We start from the raw sequence: 13604 nt of genomic DNA on the forward strand, positions 1-13604 counted from the left end.
GTTTTCTTTCTAGTTTGTCATATGGAACGGAGCAATGGTGAGTTTTTCTTTAGTTATAAAATAATTGTGCTCACATTTACTCGTCATATTTTTTTCAAAAATGGCGGTGGGGGTGCCCTTGAACGAATCTCCACCTCTAGAAACAAAGTTTGGAGGTCTACAGCAGCTTGTTCCTGTGGGTTTCCACTCCCCACGTCTTTGACGGATACAAAGACTTACTGTGCACCAGCAAGTTGATGGCTCCTTGAATCAAATTTGTACAAAAAGTTTTCCATTTCCTCAATCATCACTTTTCTTCCATTGAAGACTAAGTATGAAGTTGTTCGAGATTTCATCAACTCTTCGTTTTCTAGCCTCCCTAGCCCTGGTAGTCCTTCAAGTTGGTTCCCAAGATTTACCCCAGGACTTCTTAAACGCTCACAATGCTGCTCGTAAAGAGGTTGGTGTTCCGTCCATGACTTGGGACAACGTGTTGGAGGCCTATGCACTGAATTACTCTAAAGGAAAGATTGACAATTGCCAGCTAGTGCGTGCAGTAGGCCCTACGGGTCAGAATCTTGCTTGGGGCGACAGTGATCTCTCAGGAACTGATGCTGTCCAACTTTGGGTTAATGAGAAGGAGGATTATGACTTGGAATCTGGTGTTTGTGCTACAGGCGAGGGATGCGGTCATTAGACTCAGGTGATTTGGATTAATTCAACTCAACTTGGTTGTGCTAAAGTTAGATGCAGAAATAATGGAACTTTTATTGCTTGTTACTATTACCCTCCTGGAAATGTTGTTGGTACGCGTCCCACTGAAGGGATTGAATCTGTTATTGGAGTAGTCGCTCCGCGCCCTCAGATTCAGTCCCGTGCTCCGAGCCCTCAGAATCAGTCCCCCAATATTGATCCTCCAAAGGAAAGCAAAAACAGGACAGGGTTAGCGAAAAACAGGACAGGGTTAGTGATAGTGTTGAGCATAGGGGCGTCTGCGTTGATTTTTAGCCTATGTTTCACGACTTGGTTCATTTCAAGACGGAAAAGGAAGAGAGAAAACGAATTTGATGATCATGTTTTCGACATGTTCTTTGGCGATGAGTTTGGAAATGGAATGGGACCAAGGAAGTTTTCATTGAATGAACTGGCTAAAGTGACAAGTAACTTCAACGCTGAAAATAAGTTGGGAGAGGGAGGGTTTGGCTCAGTTTATAGAGGGTTCCTGAGGGATTCGGATACCTACATCGCTGTTAAAAAGGTTTCAAGGGCATCTAAGCAAGGGATTAAGGAATACGCATCCGAAGTGAAGATAATCAGCCGATTAAGACACAAGAATTTGGTGAAGCTCATCGGTTGGTGCCATGAAAGAGGGGAACTAATGCTTGTTTATGAGTTCATGGCCAATGGCAGCTTAGATTCCCATATTTTCAAAGGAAAAAGCTTGTTGACTTGGGAGGTGAGATATAGAATTGTGAAAGACCTGGCATCAGCATCGCTATATTTACATGAAGGAGATCATTGTGTGCTACACAGGGACATCAATACTAGCAACATCATGTTGGATTCTAGCTTCAATGCTAAACTTGGAGACTTCGGGTTAGCTAGGCTAGTTGATCATGCAAAAGGGTTGAAGAAGACTCTTTTGGCAGGAACTGTGGGCTACATGGCTCCCGAGTGTCTCTCTTCAGGGAAGGCCAGCAAGGAATCAGATGTCTACAGTTTCGGAGTTGTGGCACTGGAAATTGCAAGTGGTAGAAGGTCAATCGAACCCAAATTTGAGGAGTCTGAGGCTTTATTATTAGTACCTTGGGTGTGGGAATCATATGGAAATGAAAGGATTCTTGATGTAGCAGACAGGAAATTGGGTATGGCATTCTATCCTAAACAATTGGAATGCTTGGTGATGGTAGGATTATGGTGTGCGCATCCAAGTCACAATCTAAGACCATCAATAAGGCAAGTCATTCAAGTTCTTAATTTCGAGGCACCATTGCCAAATCTTCCAGGTAGCATGCCTATTCCCAATTATAATGATGTACCTATTACTCCTGGAATTGGATCAAGCGAGCCACTTATATCTAATATTACTATCACGATCCCACGTTAGATTGATCGATCTACTAGTTTTTGCAATCAAATTTACATCTCACAAACAATAAGAAAGTTTGTGGTTCAATTTCTTTTATTTGCAATGATATTGGTGTATAGATTGACTATTCCTTGTTCTCTTCTCGAAAAATTTGTCCTGCACAAGAGACAAGGGACCTTTGTGAATCAGTTTTTTTGGTTAGCTTCCATTGACAGAGGCCACAAACAGGTTAAAAGCTTGAGCTTGGCGCAACTTGATCATGTTTTTTGAGCTCAAGCTCATTAGAAAAAGAATGGTCGAAGCTTGAACTTTCCTGGCCAGGAACATTCATGTTTAATTATTCAAGATCTTTTTGGTCAGGGAACTGTTTTTTATGGCTTGTATCGTCATTAAAAGTAAGTTAATATTAATAGTAACAGAAGAGAAAAAGAAGGAAAAATAAGGAAACGAGTGAAACAAAAGAAGGTACCTGCGACTAGGCCAGACCAAGCGCTAAAGCAGCTAGGCTTTAGCCTAGGCTTTCAATCGGCCGGCCTGTAACAGCCAGCCTCTCGTCCTAAGGCAAGCTTAAACATTGCCGAGGTTGAAACTCTGGGCCAGCCTCTCTCCATGTAATTAAAGGAAGTCCTGATTAAAGTCCAAACTCTGGGCCGACCTCTCTCTGTGGCAGCATCTGAGCCAGCCTGTAAAAGGTCATAACTCGAACCCAATATAGCCAGTTTGGCTGGATCCGACCAACACTCATGCATGTAAAGTGATGACAAAATCAACAGGAGCATCTTATACACTAGGAATTCTTGGGTGAAGGAGATTATGGCATCCCAATTAATAGTAAATTTCTTCAAAGTTTCCGTCGAGTCCTTCTAGTTTTCAGAAAAATGCCGTTTTGAGTGAAAAACAACCAGGACCGGAATACTTTCCTGATTGTTTCTGTATTAGAAATTGCAAGATTCAGGCTGCAGCAGCTGCCAGCTATTGGCAGTTTGATCAATGGTAATGGAAACACAGTCACACGAAAAGAAAAAAGCTTCTTTTGAGATTCTTGCCTAAGCCAATGCCAGATTAAATCAAAGTTGAGCTAAGTAATAAGTAGTGGGGCAGTTGGTCTTAGACTTTTACCACTGTGCTTGGGTAATATTTAATGCTTTTGTTGATTGGGGCACTAGGTGAAAAGTCATTTTAAATTGCTCACTGCTGCAATCTGCTTTTCAACATCCCTGTAGATTAGCTACCAAGAGAGTTCACTGCTCAACCTTTATCTTCAGTTCCCATCTTCCAATGCACTGGCCTAGACATTCCTTAAGTTTGGTACTTTCCCAAGTCTCAAAATTCATTATTCTAGTCTATGGTGCTGAAGGAGCTTGCCAGAAGCTAAATGATTCATCATTTTTCTTCAACTAGACTTGTTAATCATGGAAAGGAAATCCCAATGATAGAACAATGATGAATCACATCATCTATACGACTACACTTAAATTCCAGGATTATGGGCTATCTACATACACCTGTGACACAATAGAAAAAACTGTTGCAGAACCATGTAAAATGTGAAAGCTCTGTTTGTGATTAATTCTTACCTAAAACAACAAATCTCCTTTCTCACCCACCGACACACATCACCTAAAAATTCAAGCGTGGTTTCCTTGAAGAAATGATCATTACCCTTCATAGTTAAAAGAAGTTCAATGCTGAGGCAAAGGTTTCCATGTTAAAAATCACACCAGAAATATTGTTGCTAGCTATTCCTCATCTTAATTTTGTCCTGGAAGTAGCATTGAGAAAACAATCTTACAACAATAACATTGTCAATTGTTTGGAAGTTTTTGTCACTTTATGTAGGCTCAGCCTGGCAGTCAATCAGGCCAACTAGGAAATTTAGAAGGTTTCCCTCATGTATTCCTATAGGTTTCCAAATGAATCTTCCCCCTCTTCCTTGTTGTAGGCTACTAAAAAGTACAACAAACAACAAATATTTGATTTCACCATCGATGGAAGAATGAAGACTACCATTTTTCCCCCCTTTTCCTGCTTCCTGAGGAAAAGAGAAAGATAGGTAAAACATGAGTAAACCTTAGACTGAAAATGGAGAGAGTAAATAGATATTGAAGTCAAACAAAAGAATACCACATCAGACTGAAAATGGTGAATCAAAATACCCTTCTGTGATTTAAGAGATAGCAGACAAAGTTGGAAGGGAACAGAACCAAACATCATCAGCCAGCATTAGAGTCAAGGGGCAATTTTGTTTTGCATCTTCCAACACTTTAAACTTGGAATTCAGTCAGGACTGTACATGCTTGAAAGCCTGCTGCAATTTCCATAATCATTCAATCATTACAATTTTTGAAACTGAGATGGATGGTCCAAAAAGAAAGTTACATCCACATATCTTTCACCGAAAAACAGGTTCATTTCAGGTTTATTGGAAAATATTGTCTGTCTTTCCACCTGTGGTGTGATAGGTTAAGTGATGTAAACATGATAAGCAACATTGGAAAGAACTGGCCAGCCTTCCTAGCTAGAATCTTTTTTTTTATTAACAGTCAGGTGATGATTGTCTCCCATCTCAATCACTTTGGCATTTTGTCTATTGAAGCAAAGTGCCTGAAAAAATATTCTAATTCAATGACTTAGACAAGAGAAAGAGGGGGAAGAAAAGAAGAAAGGAAAGAGAAAAAGAGAGAAGATAGAACTGAAAAGAGGGAGTGTAATTTGAAAAATCAAACAAACTTTCTTTGGAAGTATTATCCTCGAGCCCTCAAAAGATATACCAGGTTCTTCCCACTATCTCATCCCTGTCCCCATAAAGAAGTGGAAATCGAGGTTGATAGATCAAAAGTGAGATTATGTTTGTCTTCTTATATATACATCTCACTCTAATTAACTCCCATTTCTTTCTCATTGTTTTCAACTTAGAATTTGACTCTCCCAGCCATACATGATCATAATTATAAGTAATTGTACAGATTATAAACTAAATCAATCTTATATTACGAATATAATTATAATATTGTTATCTCTCCTAAATTATTGAAAATCCTTTTTATATGTATATATGTTATTCTTCCTATGAGTACATAATTTCGAATATAAGATTTCTCTTCTGGACCAAAAGTAGAAAGTTACATGTATGAAGCTAAATTCAATCAAGTTTTACAGCTAAATTCAGCTTATTGGCTGTCACTTTCAATGATTAAATTCTTCATTAGGCCGCCGCATGCATGACCTTTTCTTTTATATTATTATTAATCTTTGTAAAGTTTAGCCACATTATATGTATGAGCATGTGACCTGTTTGCACATGTAAACTAATTACCATGATGAACATCAGATTTGTTCTGGCAGGAAAATAAAATAAAAAAGGCATCACCATCATAATTAATTAGATTTTTGTCATTATAAGGGGAGTTGTCAATTGTTTCTCGAGTATGGCTGTGAAATTTTGATCATCTTTCATCATATTTATTTTGAAAAAAGACAAATTACAATGGTAAACTAATTATTAGCAAATTGATAATCCCTTTTTGTCTTTTTACATCTTTAATTACTTTCTAAAAGTTAAAATTAATAAAGACTCGTCTGGGTATAAATTTGTCTAAACCGAGATTCAAATACATTTGTATTTTTCATGTTTACGATATTAATATTTTATATAATTTTCTCAATAAGAATGAAATTAAGCTTTTGTTCATGTTTATGGATATATGAAAACCCAATTCAAAATTATACAAAGAAATTGTCATATATATATATAAATAAATTCAACAAAAATTCACCAAAGAAAGAGCTGGATTTTGATAGGGATATAAACAGAAGAAAACTTGGCAAAGGTTGACTTGGGATATTAATGCTTTCCAAATTAAATAAAGGCAAAGAGATGAGGAATCTTGAAGTCAGTTGTTGTTGCCTTTGTCTTTTCTTCATCATCTAAAAAATAGATGGATTTTAATTACAAAATCATAAGCAGTTGTATTGAAATTATTTAAAAAAAAAGAAACCAAAAAAAAATTATTATATTTCTTTGTTGTACTTTGCCATGAACAAATGAAGAGCTTCCTTGCAATTCCCCCTCCTCTCCCCCACGTGAAGAAGCTAAGATGAAGTGAGATCTAGTGGCACGTGGAGCTACATCAAGTTTATTTATTTATTTATGATTGATAATACGGATTATTACTAATTTAATTAGCTTAAGTATATTATTTTTTTTAAATAGGTCAAAAGAATTTTATTTAATTAGCTTAAGTACATTACCGATGGAATGGAAGCCAAGAGCATCTATTTAAAAAATATTGAAAGCATAGAGATTAAAAAATAAAGTATAAAAACAACTGTCGCAAACAAATCAGTCGATCAAATTTTTTCGTATTAATTTTAAAAAGAATTATGATAAAAAATCCAAGATCTAACAAATGCTTTTTTAATTAAGCTTTCTCTTCTTCAATAAACTTAGGGTATAGTTCCCTTTCAAGAGAAATTTTTCAAGTTTCAAATCATAGATGAAAAAATTTATGTTGAAATTAGTTTTCAATGGATGAAATGGTAATTTTGAAGAGGATTATTTTAAAAAATTTTATAACTTTTATATAATTACATTATATTAAGACGATCAAACGACAAAATAATCGATTCTATTAATTAAGACAGATTTTTAATTTATATTATTTTTGCCATATTTACTAAACTTTGTACTATAATTTTTTTTTCGTAGAAAATATTATTCTTTTTTTTTTAAAAAAAAAGAATAAACAACAATAACAATACAACAACAGGACAAGACACATGAAATGAAAGAAAGCATAAGAGAAATGAAAGAAAGCGTAAGAAAGATGGAAAATATGGTCCGAGATTCTCATGACTTTCTGCTTTTGGCCGCCAACGAAATGGAAGCTGTCCTCTATATTGTAAGAAGCAAAATCCAATTCTTCCATACTTAATTATACTAGGAATTTAATTAGGATGGCAAAATGAAAGCAAAATTCCTTTTACACCACAAATTCTGTCTCCCTCCCCCCTATCTTTTGTCAATGCAGCAATAGATTTACACCGTAAATTGCTGTAAAATCATGCTCCTAAAGCAAACTATAGGAACCCTTTTCTTCTTTCTTTGTTCATAACTATATAGGAATTTATGTCTGTTTTTTTTTTTTTTTGGAATTTATGTCTGTTTGTTTGATGGAAAAGAGCACCGACCCCACCTCCCATGGCAACTTATTTTATTGATCAAAGGGTTAAATTAATCTTTTTGGTTTATCAAAATCATGTAAGGAAAAGGGTAGAAAACTCTAGCTTACTTCACTTCCTCACATGCTAGAGTTGACCTTAATCAACTTACTCTTGTCTTAGCACACACTCTATATTCTGTCTCTGTTTATCATTTACATTAAAATATACTAGCAAAGACTTGGGACAAAAAATAAATAACTTAGAAACTACTCTTTCTCTGCCAGAAAATCAACCAAAAAGAAGAAGAAAAGGGGATTGATTTAAGAGCAAAAGAGAGAGAGATATATATATATATTTTATTAAGAAACCATGTCTCCAAAGATGCTCTCTCTCTTGAGAGAGTCTTGAATTACATTGCTGGAAGAGTTAGCAAAATTGAGGTACTGGTGGTGATGAGGGAGGACGACGTTGTTGTGGAGGAGGAAGGATTTGTCGTCTTGCTCTAGCTGTGGGGTTGGTGCCATTGGCTCTTGCTGCATCTGGATGCACAGTATTTCTGCTTGAGCCACGGCTAGCTGCATTTGGAGCTGGGACACCTGGTTCTGTAGGTAAGATATGGCCCCTACGCACCCATAGACCGGGTCCCTGACTCTTGCGTTTGCTTCATAAACCAAGCTGCTCACTGCATCTGCCCTTTGCTGAACGGGAAGCTCCTGCTTTCGAAGAAAAACCAACCTCAATCATTAGTAAAACCAAAGAAACCCCATCATCATACACATATAAGGTAGTGATAATGACCAAGTAAACATGAATGGAAAAGGGTAGAGAGGCAGTAAGGAGGGAGGGGAAATGAACCTGCAACATTTTGCTGACATTGCTAGCACCAAAAACCTTGTGAACTATGGCAAACTTGTGGGGATCATCAGAAGGGAAGTAAGGAGCAAAGATGCAGTCCTTGGCACAGCGGCGACGAAGCAACTTGCAGGAAGCACACGGCGAATTTCCCCCCATATTGGTTTGGAAATCAGAAGAAAAGTTGCTGGTAATTTGATGAAGGAAAGAAAGGGATCAGAAGAGAAAGAAAAGCTGAGGAGAGAAGTGATTTCTACTAGCTAGCTACAGGAAGGGATGTGAGTCAAGCACAAGCTTAATTTTCAAGACTTGGAGAGAATGAGCTGAGAGGGCATGCATATTTATAATAGCCCAATAACGTGTGTGCCCAAGGGTGTGCCATAGATCAACAAGGTTACCTATGTAAAATTTTTTATAATAATAATTCAATACAAATAAATAATTAAATTAATTGGCTTGATTAAATAATTTAGTTAGTACTTTCACATAATATCTAAGATACGAGAGAAATTCTTCGACCGGATACGAGAGATTAAACAATCAAGAAACTACAAAATTAGGCGACTAGCTAAGAAATTAAAGAACAAATATATAAATTCAAAATCAAATTGATAAAAATGGCTTAAAGGTAATCCTACGGGCTAATTTAGTAATATGGTTGGCATCTCAAGACCTGACAGTATTTCTTCAAACTTTTTCCTTGATTAGGATTAGACTTCCTTGAGGTTCATATGGGTCCAAAATAGAACCATTGGATGAATAAACTGATTTCAATAAAAATTGAATTTGGACCTATGCACTTTAAGAAAGGGACAAATAAAAGTTTGGAGCATTGAGGCAACCAGAGTACCAGAGCTAAGATCCCCAAAAATAAATAAATAAATTTAAAAATATGTTCGAGATTGTGCTAAAAAAAGTTCAATTTTTACTTTTTTTTTATAGTAAAAGTCATTGATTTGGTGGTGTGTAATATAATATACATTTGTTAATATTCTAGCTTCTTCAGTCCTATAGTTGTTTACTAAATGAAATTAGTGATATATATGATAATATATGAATTCAAATTGTTATCTAATTGACAACCGAATTAACCTCTTGTGTCAAGTAATTGCATCAAGATGAGAAGGGTAAAGGAATAATTATTATAATGTAAAATTGAAAATTACGATTCATAAATTAATTCTATATTTTTTTTGGAAAAAAATTCAAACCCGAATTTTTAAATTGTGAGATTTAGTACAAACAATCGAACAAAATGATTTCTTAAAAAATAATAAAAAATAAAATAGAAATACTTCTCATTTAAAGTTAAAAATTTCTCTTCAAAACAAAGAAATGTAGTAACTATCATTATCATATGTACAGACTCGAGCAAAATATCTATATTTTGCTTAAAATATCTATATTTTGCTTCTATAATGTTCCAAAAGGATGATACCAGAGGCAACCTCATCGTGGCCAAAACTGAGTAAGACGCAACGGTTACGGTTGACCGCCGCCAAAGCGTGTGATAGTTGGCCCCTATATCACTCTCTATATTTTGTGTTCTATAGACCACACCTAGGGTATTGCCTTCCACGTTCTTCTTTCATTGTCTAGAGTTCTTTATTTTCTTTTCCCTCATTTTGCTTCCTTAATATTTTATTAGAATTATTATTTTCTCAGTTAAATAAAGCAATTTTTCTTAGAATGGTAAGAAAATTTCTTTATATTATAAAAATAATGAGAAGTTCGAAAATTTACGAACAAAAACAAGAAACCCCAAAATCAAACCATTACAATATAACATAGAAATTTCTAATACGATAAATTTCAACTTTTGTTAATCCCAATCAAATAAAGTAATTTTATTAATATCACAATCTTAATATAATATAACTGTTGACATCTCAATAAAATTAAAACATGCGTACAGTTATAATTATTATTTTTTCAATCAATTAAATTATTTTTTGAAATGTAAGATTTTTTTTTAGATTATAAGATGAATGAGAAGTTTGAAAATTTACAAATAAAAATAAGAAGCCCGAAAATCAGCCTATGCAAGACAACATAAAAATCCCTAATACGATAAATTCATAATTACTGGTAGCTTAATAAAATTGAAACACGTGTATAATTAAAGAGAAAAGAGTGCATTTATATTAGAATATAAAATTTTATTTATTGGGTGAAGGCTTCAACGTGCGTGCATGGCATTAGGGTTAGGTGATAGGGGTAGGGGTAGGGGGGAGGTTAGGGTTGGAATAAGGGGTAGAAGGGGAAGAAGAGGGAAGAATTGGTTGATTTTGAGGGGTCACACACACAAAACCAAGTTGCAAAACAATGGAAAAATATAAAACCTAAGCCAAGATCCCATGATGAGAGAGGAGGCGAGGTGAGGGGAGGTTCAACGTGAATGTTTGTTAGCCACACAAACATTCACGTGAACACAAAACAAAAAAAAAGAAAAACAAACAAACAAAACCCAAAGCTCCCTCTCTAGATGTGTGTGGTTTGACCCAAAATCAATTAACTCTTAGCTCAACCAACAGTCAACCAAGAGCAAGTGTCTATACAATATGCTTTACCTTATATTTCATCATTTAATATTAATATAACCTTATCGAATGCCATTTATAAACTTATTATTCAACATAAAGTTAGATTATCATAACTTTTTTATTTGTCTTTCACAATTCTATGTCCATGTTCATATAATTTTTCTGTTTCTAAATGTTTTGATTTTAATGTATTTTATATATATATATATATATATAACAAAAAAATATTATTACAATTAAATAGAGTGCGTTCAGATAAATAATTAGAATTAATTAATAAATTTTGTTAAACTAAGGGTGCACTTATTTAAAAACATATATAAGATAATTTTCCTTAAACCGTAATTGATATTACATGATGAGACATTAATTTTTCCTTAATCTATAGTTTATCTCAAAATACGTATGATCCATCCACGAGTGCAAACAAGTAAGACACATGCACACTTTTTTGCTATAATCAAAAGTTTCACGACTTTGAACCAATTAAATAAGCTAAGATATCATTATATAGTGCAAAGCATAATTTTGTAGCATAATTTTGTTTCGTCTTGATACTCTTAATCAAGAATCCGAGCTCTCGAATTAAAAAATTTCCAAAAAAAATATAAATTTTTGTCAATTTTCTCCCTATATGTATATATATTTATTAATTTTTTTGGATTTTGGTTTAATTTTTCAATCGATGGTGGCTGGAGAGCAGTCCCGTGAGCTAGTCAACTTCAATCGTTTTCACTTGGATTGGTCGTAGCCTATTTTGATTTTGATATATCCGACGATCCATTTAAGAGACAGATTCAATATTTTGGATTAGGTCATATATAGGGCTCGTGGTATGGTTTTAGTCTTGACGAAGTCTTTGAGCCTGTGACAAATTGCTTTGCAAAAGTACAAAATGATTAATCCTATCATTAATTGAATTGGTCATTATCATCATTGGAATATTATTGCAGCCCATTGTTTTCTCTAACTTGGACAGAAAACTGGGATTTAAGCTATACCATAAGATTCAAATTAGTCAGCTAATTAATTAATTAAGCAACTAGGTATACCTCTTTATTTTATTTATCCAATAATGAATTCGAATCGAGGTAAAGATTTATCCACATAGAGTAGGATTTTTGTCAAAAAATACAAAAATCAAATATCTACCGCCGAAAAAAATTTATCCACGTAAGTAAGATTTTTATCAAAATAATAATAATAAATTTTAAATATCTACTGCCATTGGAGTTAAATATTATAGCTGAAATTTTTGGACTTAATTCAATTTCGTAGTCCTCGATCACTAAATTGAATTTGCCCTTTGCATGTTTTGCTCTTGATAATTAGCTGTCAATTCACATGAAATCATGTGAAAACAATAAATATTTGAGTGAAGTCGGGAAGTAATTCTTTTTCATTTCATAAATTTTATTCTGTTTATCTTAAAATTCAAATTTTGAACCTTCAAAATTCGAGCTCGAGACCTCCGAAATGAAATTTTAAACTCAAACGGGGTGTCTCCATGAGAATATGTATGGATGATTAGTTGGTTCATGACATATACTTTCATCAATGGATTGAAAGAATAAGAAATTATTAGATACTCTTTTCTGTGAATCAAATCTGATCATCAGCAGAAATTTAATATAGTGAAGGCCATAGACATCAAACAGATCACACGACCCTACAATGAAATTAATGACATCCTGACATGAAAAAATATTACATATATAAGGGAGGAAGGGGGGGATTTTGTTTTTCTTTAAAATATGGAAACCTGTTTCGAGGGAGATTAATATTGAAATTTGTAGTAGTTTTTAGGAACCCTAAGTCTTATCAGTACTTTGCATTTAATGGCCCCATCCACATGATTCCAAGCTTCTTTTCCTGTCTTCAAAAACAAAGCACAAGCTCTCTTTTCATTGTGTGTTGGTCTCTCAATGGAATCATGAAAAATCTTTTGCTTTTTTTTTAAATAAAAATTAATTATGATGAAGTTGATGAACATTGGTTTAGGTAGGCAGTGAAATTTTTGCCAATTCGGGCACCCCTTTCGTCCTACAGATATTTCTAGGTCGAGGTGTGTCACCTCAATGAAACGACTGGCTTGTCCCCTTACCGACAATCCATGGCCCATCCCACCTCTTCTCTTTCCAACCAAATTCGGAAAATTAAGAACTTTGGTCATTTCTCTAATCCTTTTTTATTAAGTTGACAAGTGAATATACATTTCGTATTAGTTCTTTTGATGTTCGAATTAAAACCGGCTTATCAAATTAATTAAAAATGTTAATTATAAGGTGCCGGTTTGAGAAAGGTGCCCAAAACCCCGTCTGCCACTGGTTTTTACATGTTGTGGCTGTCCATAGAAAGAAAGGCTTTATGGCTGAGTGCTCCCAACCTGGTGCATAGCCTTCTATAATGATAAAATCAACACTGTTTTTTTTTTCTTTTCAAAAACCTAAGCTCTAGGGAGGTGAGACCAAGTAAATTAACAAAGGGCAAAGAAACCTTTGTTGTTGTGTTTGGATTCTGTGAAAATTAAAAAAAAAAAAAGATTTGAAGTCAGTAATTTAGGAAGAAAAAAACAGACATCTTCACCACCTTAGAAGGAAAAACATGAGACCCCCAATGCATGTGCATTAAATGAGCTTCGATGGCAATGAATTAGGTTCATTTTCGAGATGCATGGTTCTGTCATGATACGGTCGTAATTAATGCTTAATTGTTTGTTTTTCCTTTTAACATTGGTAATCTCACTGTTGGAGTTGGGGTATTCTGCAAATGGTTTCATCTCTTTCCAACCTTGCCCCCCTCCCCTTTGTAATTTTTCTCTTTCTATATTCTTTTTGCCTTTAAGCTGTTTTTTTAGATTTCATCTTACATTCAGCATTTAAAAATGTTTAAGATACGATCCACATCATTTTTGCAAATCATAGAAATATTAGAATATTTATCTTCTACACTAACCTTGGGCTTGGGGCTTCAAGCCC

The 13604-nt window shown here is 34.5% G+C and overlaps 2 protein-coding genes across 2 annotated transcripts; one reads left to right on the plus strand and one right to left on the minus strand.

Annotated features, from left to right (window-relative positions):
- Window positions 116–2269, plus strand: LOC18585800 (L-type lectin-domain containing receptor kinase IX.1). The gene is made up of 2 exons (XM_018128743.1): window positions 116–607; window positions 677–2269. The coding sequence occupies exons 1-2, from the start codon at window positions 314–316 to the stop codon at window positions 2084–2086; spliced, it is 1704 nt and encodes a 567-aa protein (XP_017984232.1). The 5' UTR covers window positions 116–313; the 3' UTR covers window positions 2087–2269.
- LOC18585801 (LOB domain-containing protein 12) lies at window positions 7591–8394 on the minus strand. The gene is made up of 2 exons (XM_007008812.2): window positions 8087–8394; window positions 7591–7944 (listed from the first exon to the last, which is right to left on the minus strand). The coding sequence occupies exons 1-2, from the start codon at window positions 8240–8242 to the stop codon at window positions 7591–7593; spliced, it is 510 nt and encodes a 169-aa protein (XP_007008874.1). The 5' UTR covers window positions 8243–8394.

The sequence above is a fragment of the Theobroma cacao genome, chromosome 10 (genome assembly GCF_000208745.1).
Source record: "Theobroma cacao cultivar B97-61/B2 chromosome 10, Criollo_cocoa_genome_V2, whole genome shotgun sequence".
NCBI lineage: Eukaryota > Viridiplantae > Streptophyta > Magnoliopsida > Malvales > Malvaceae > Theobroma > Theobroma cacao.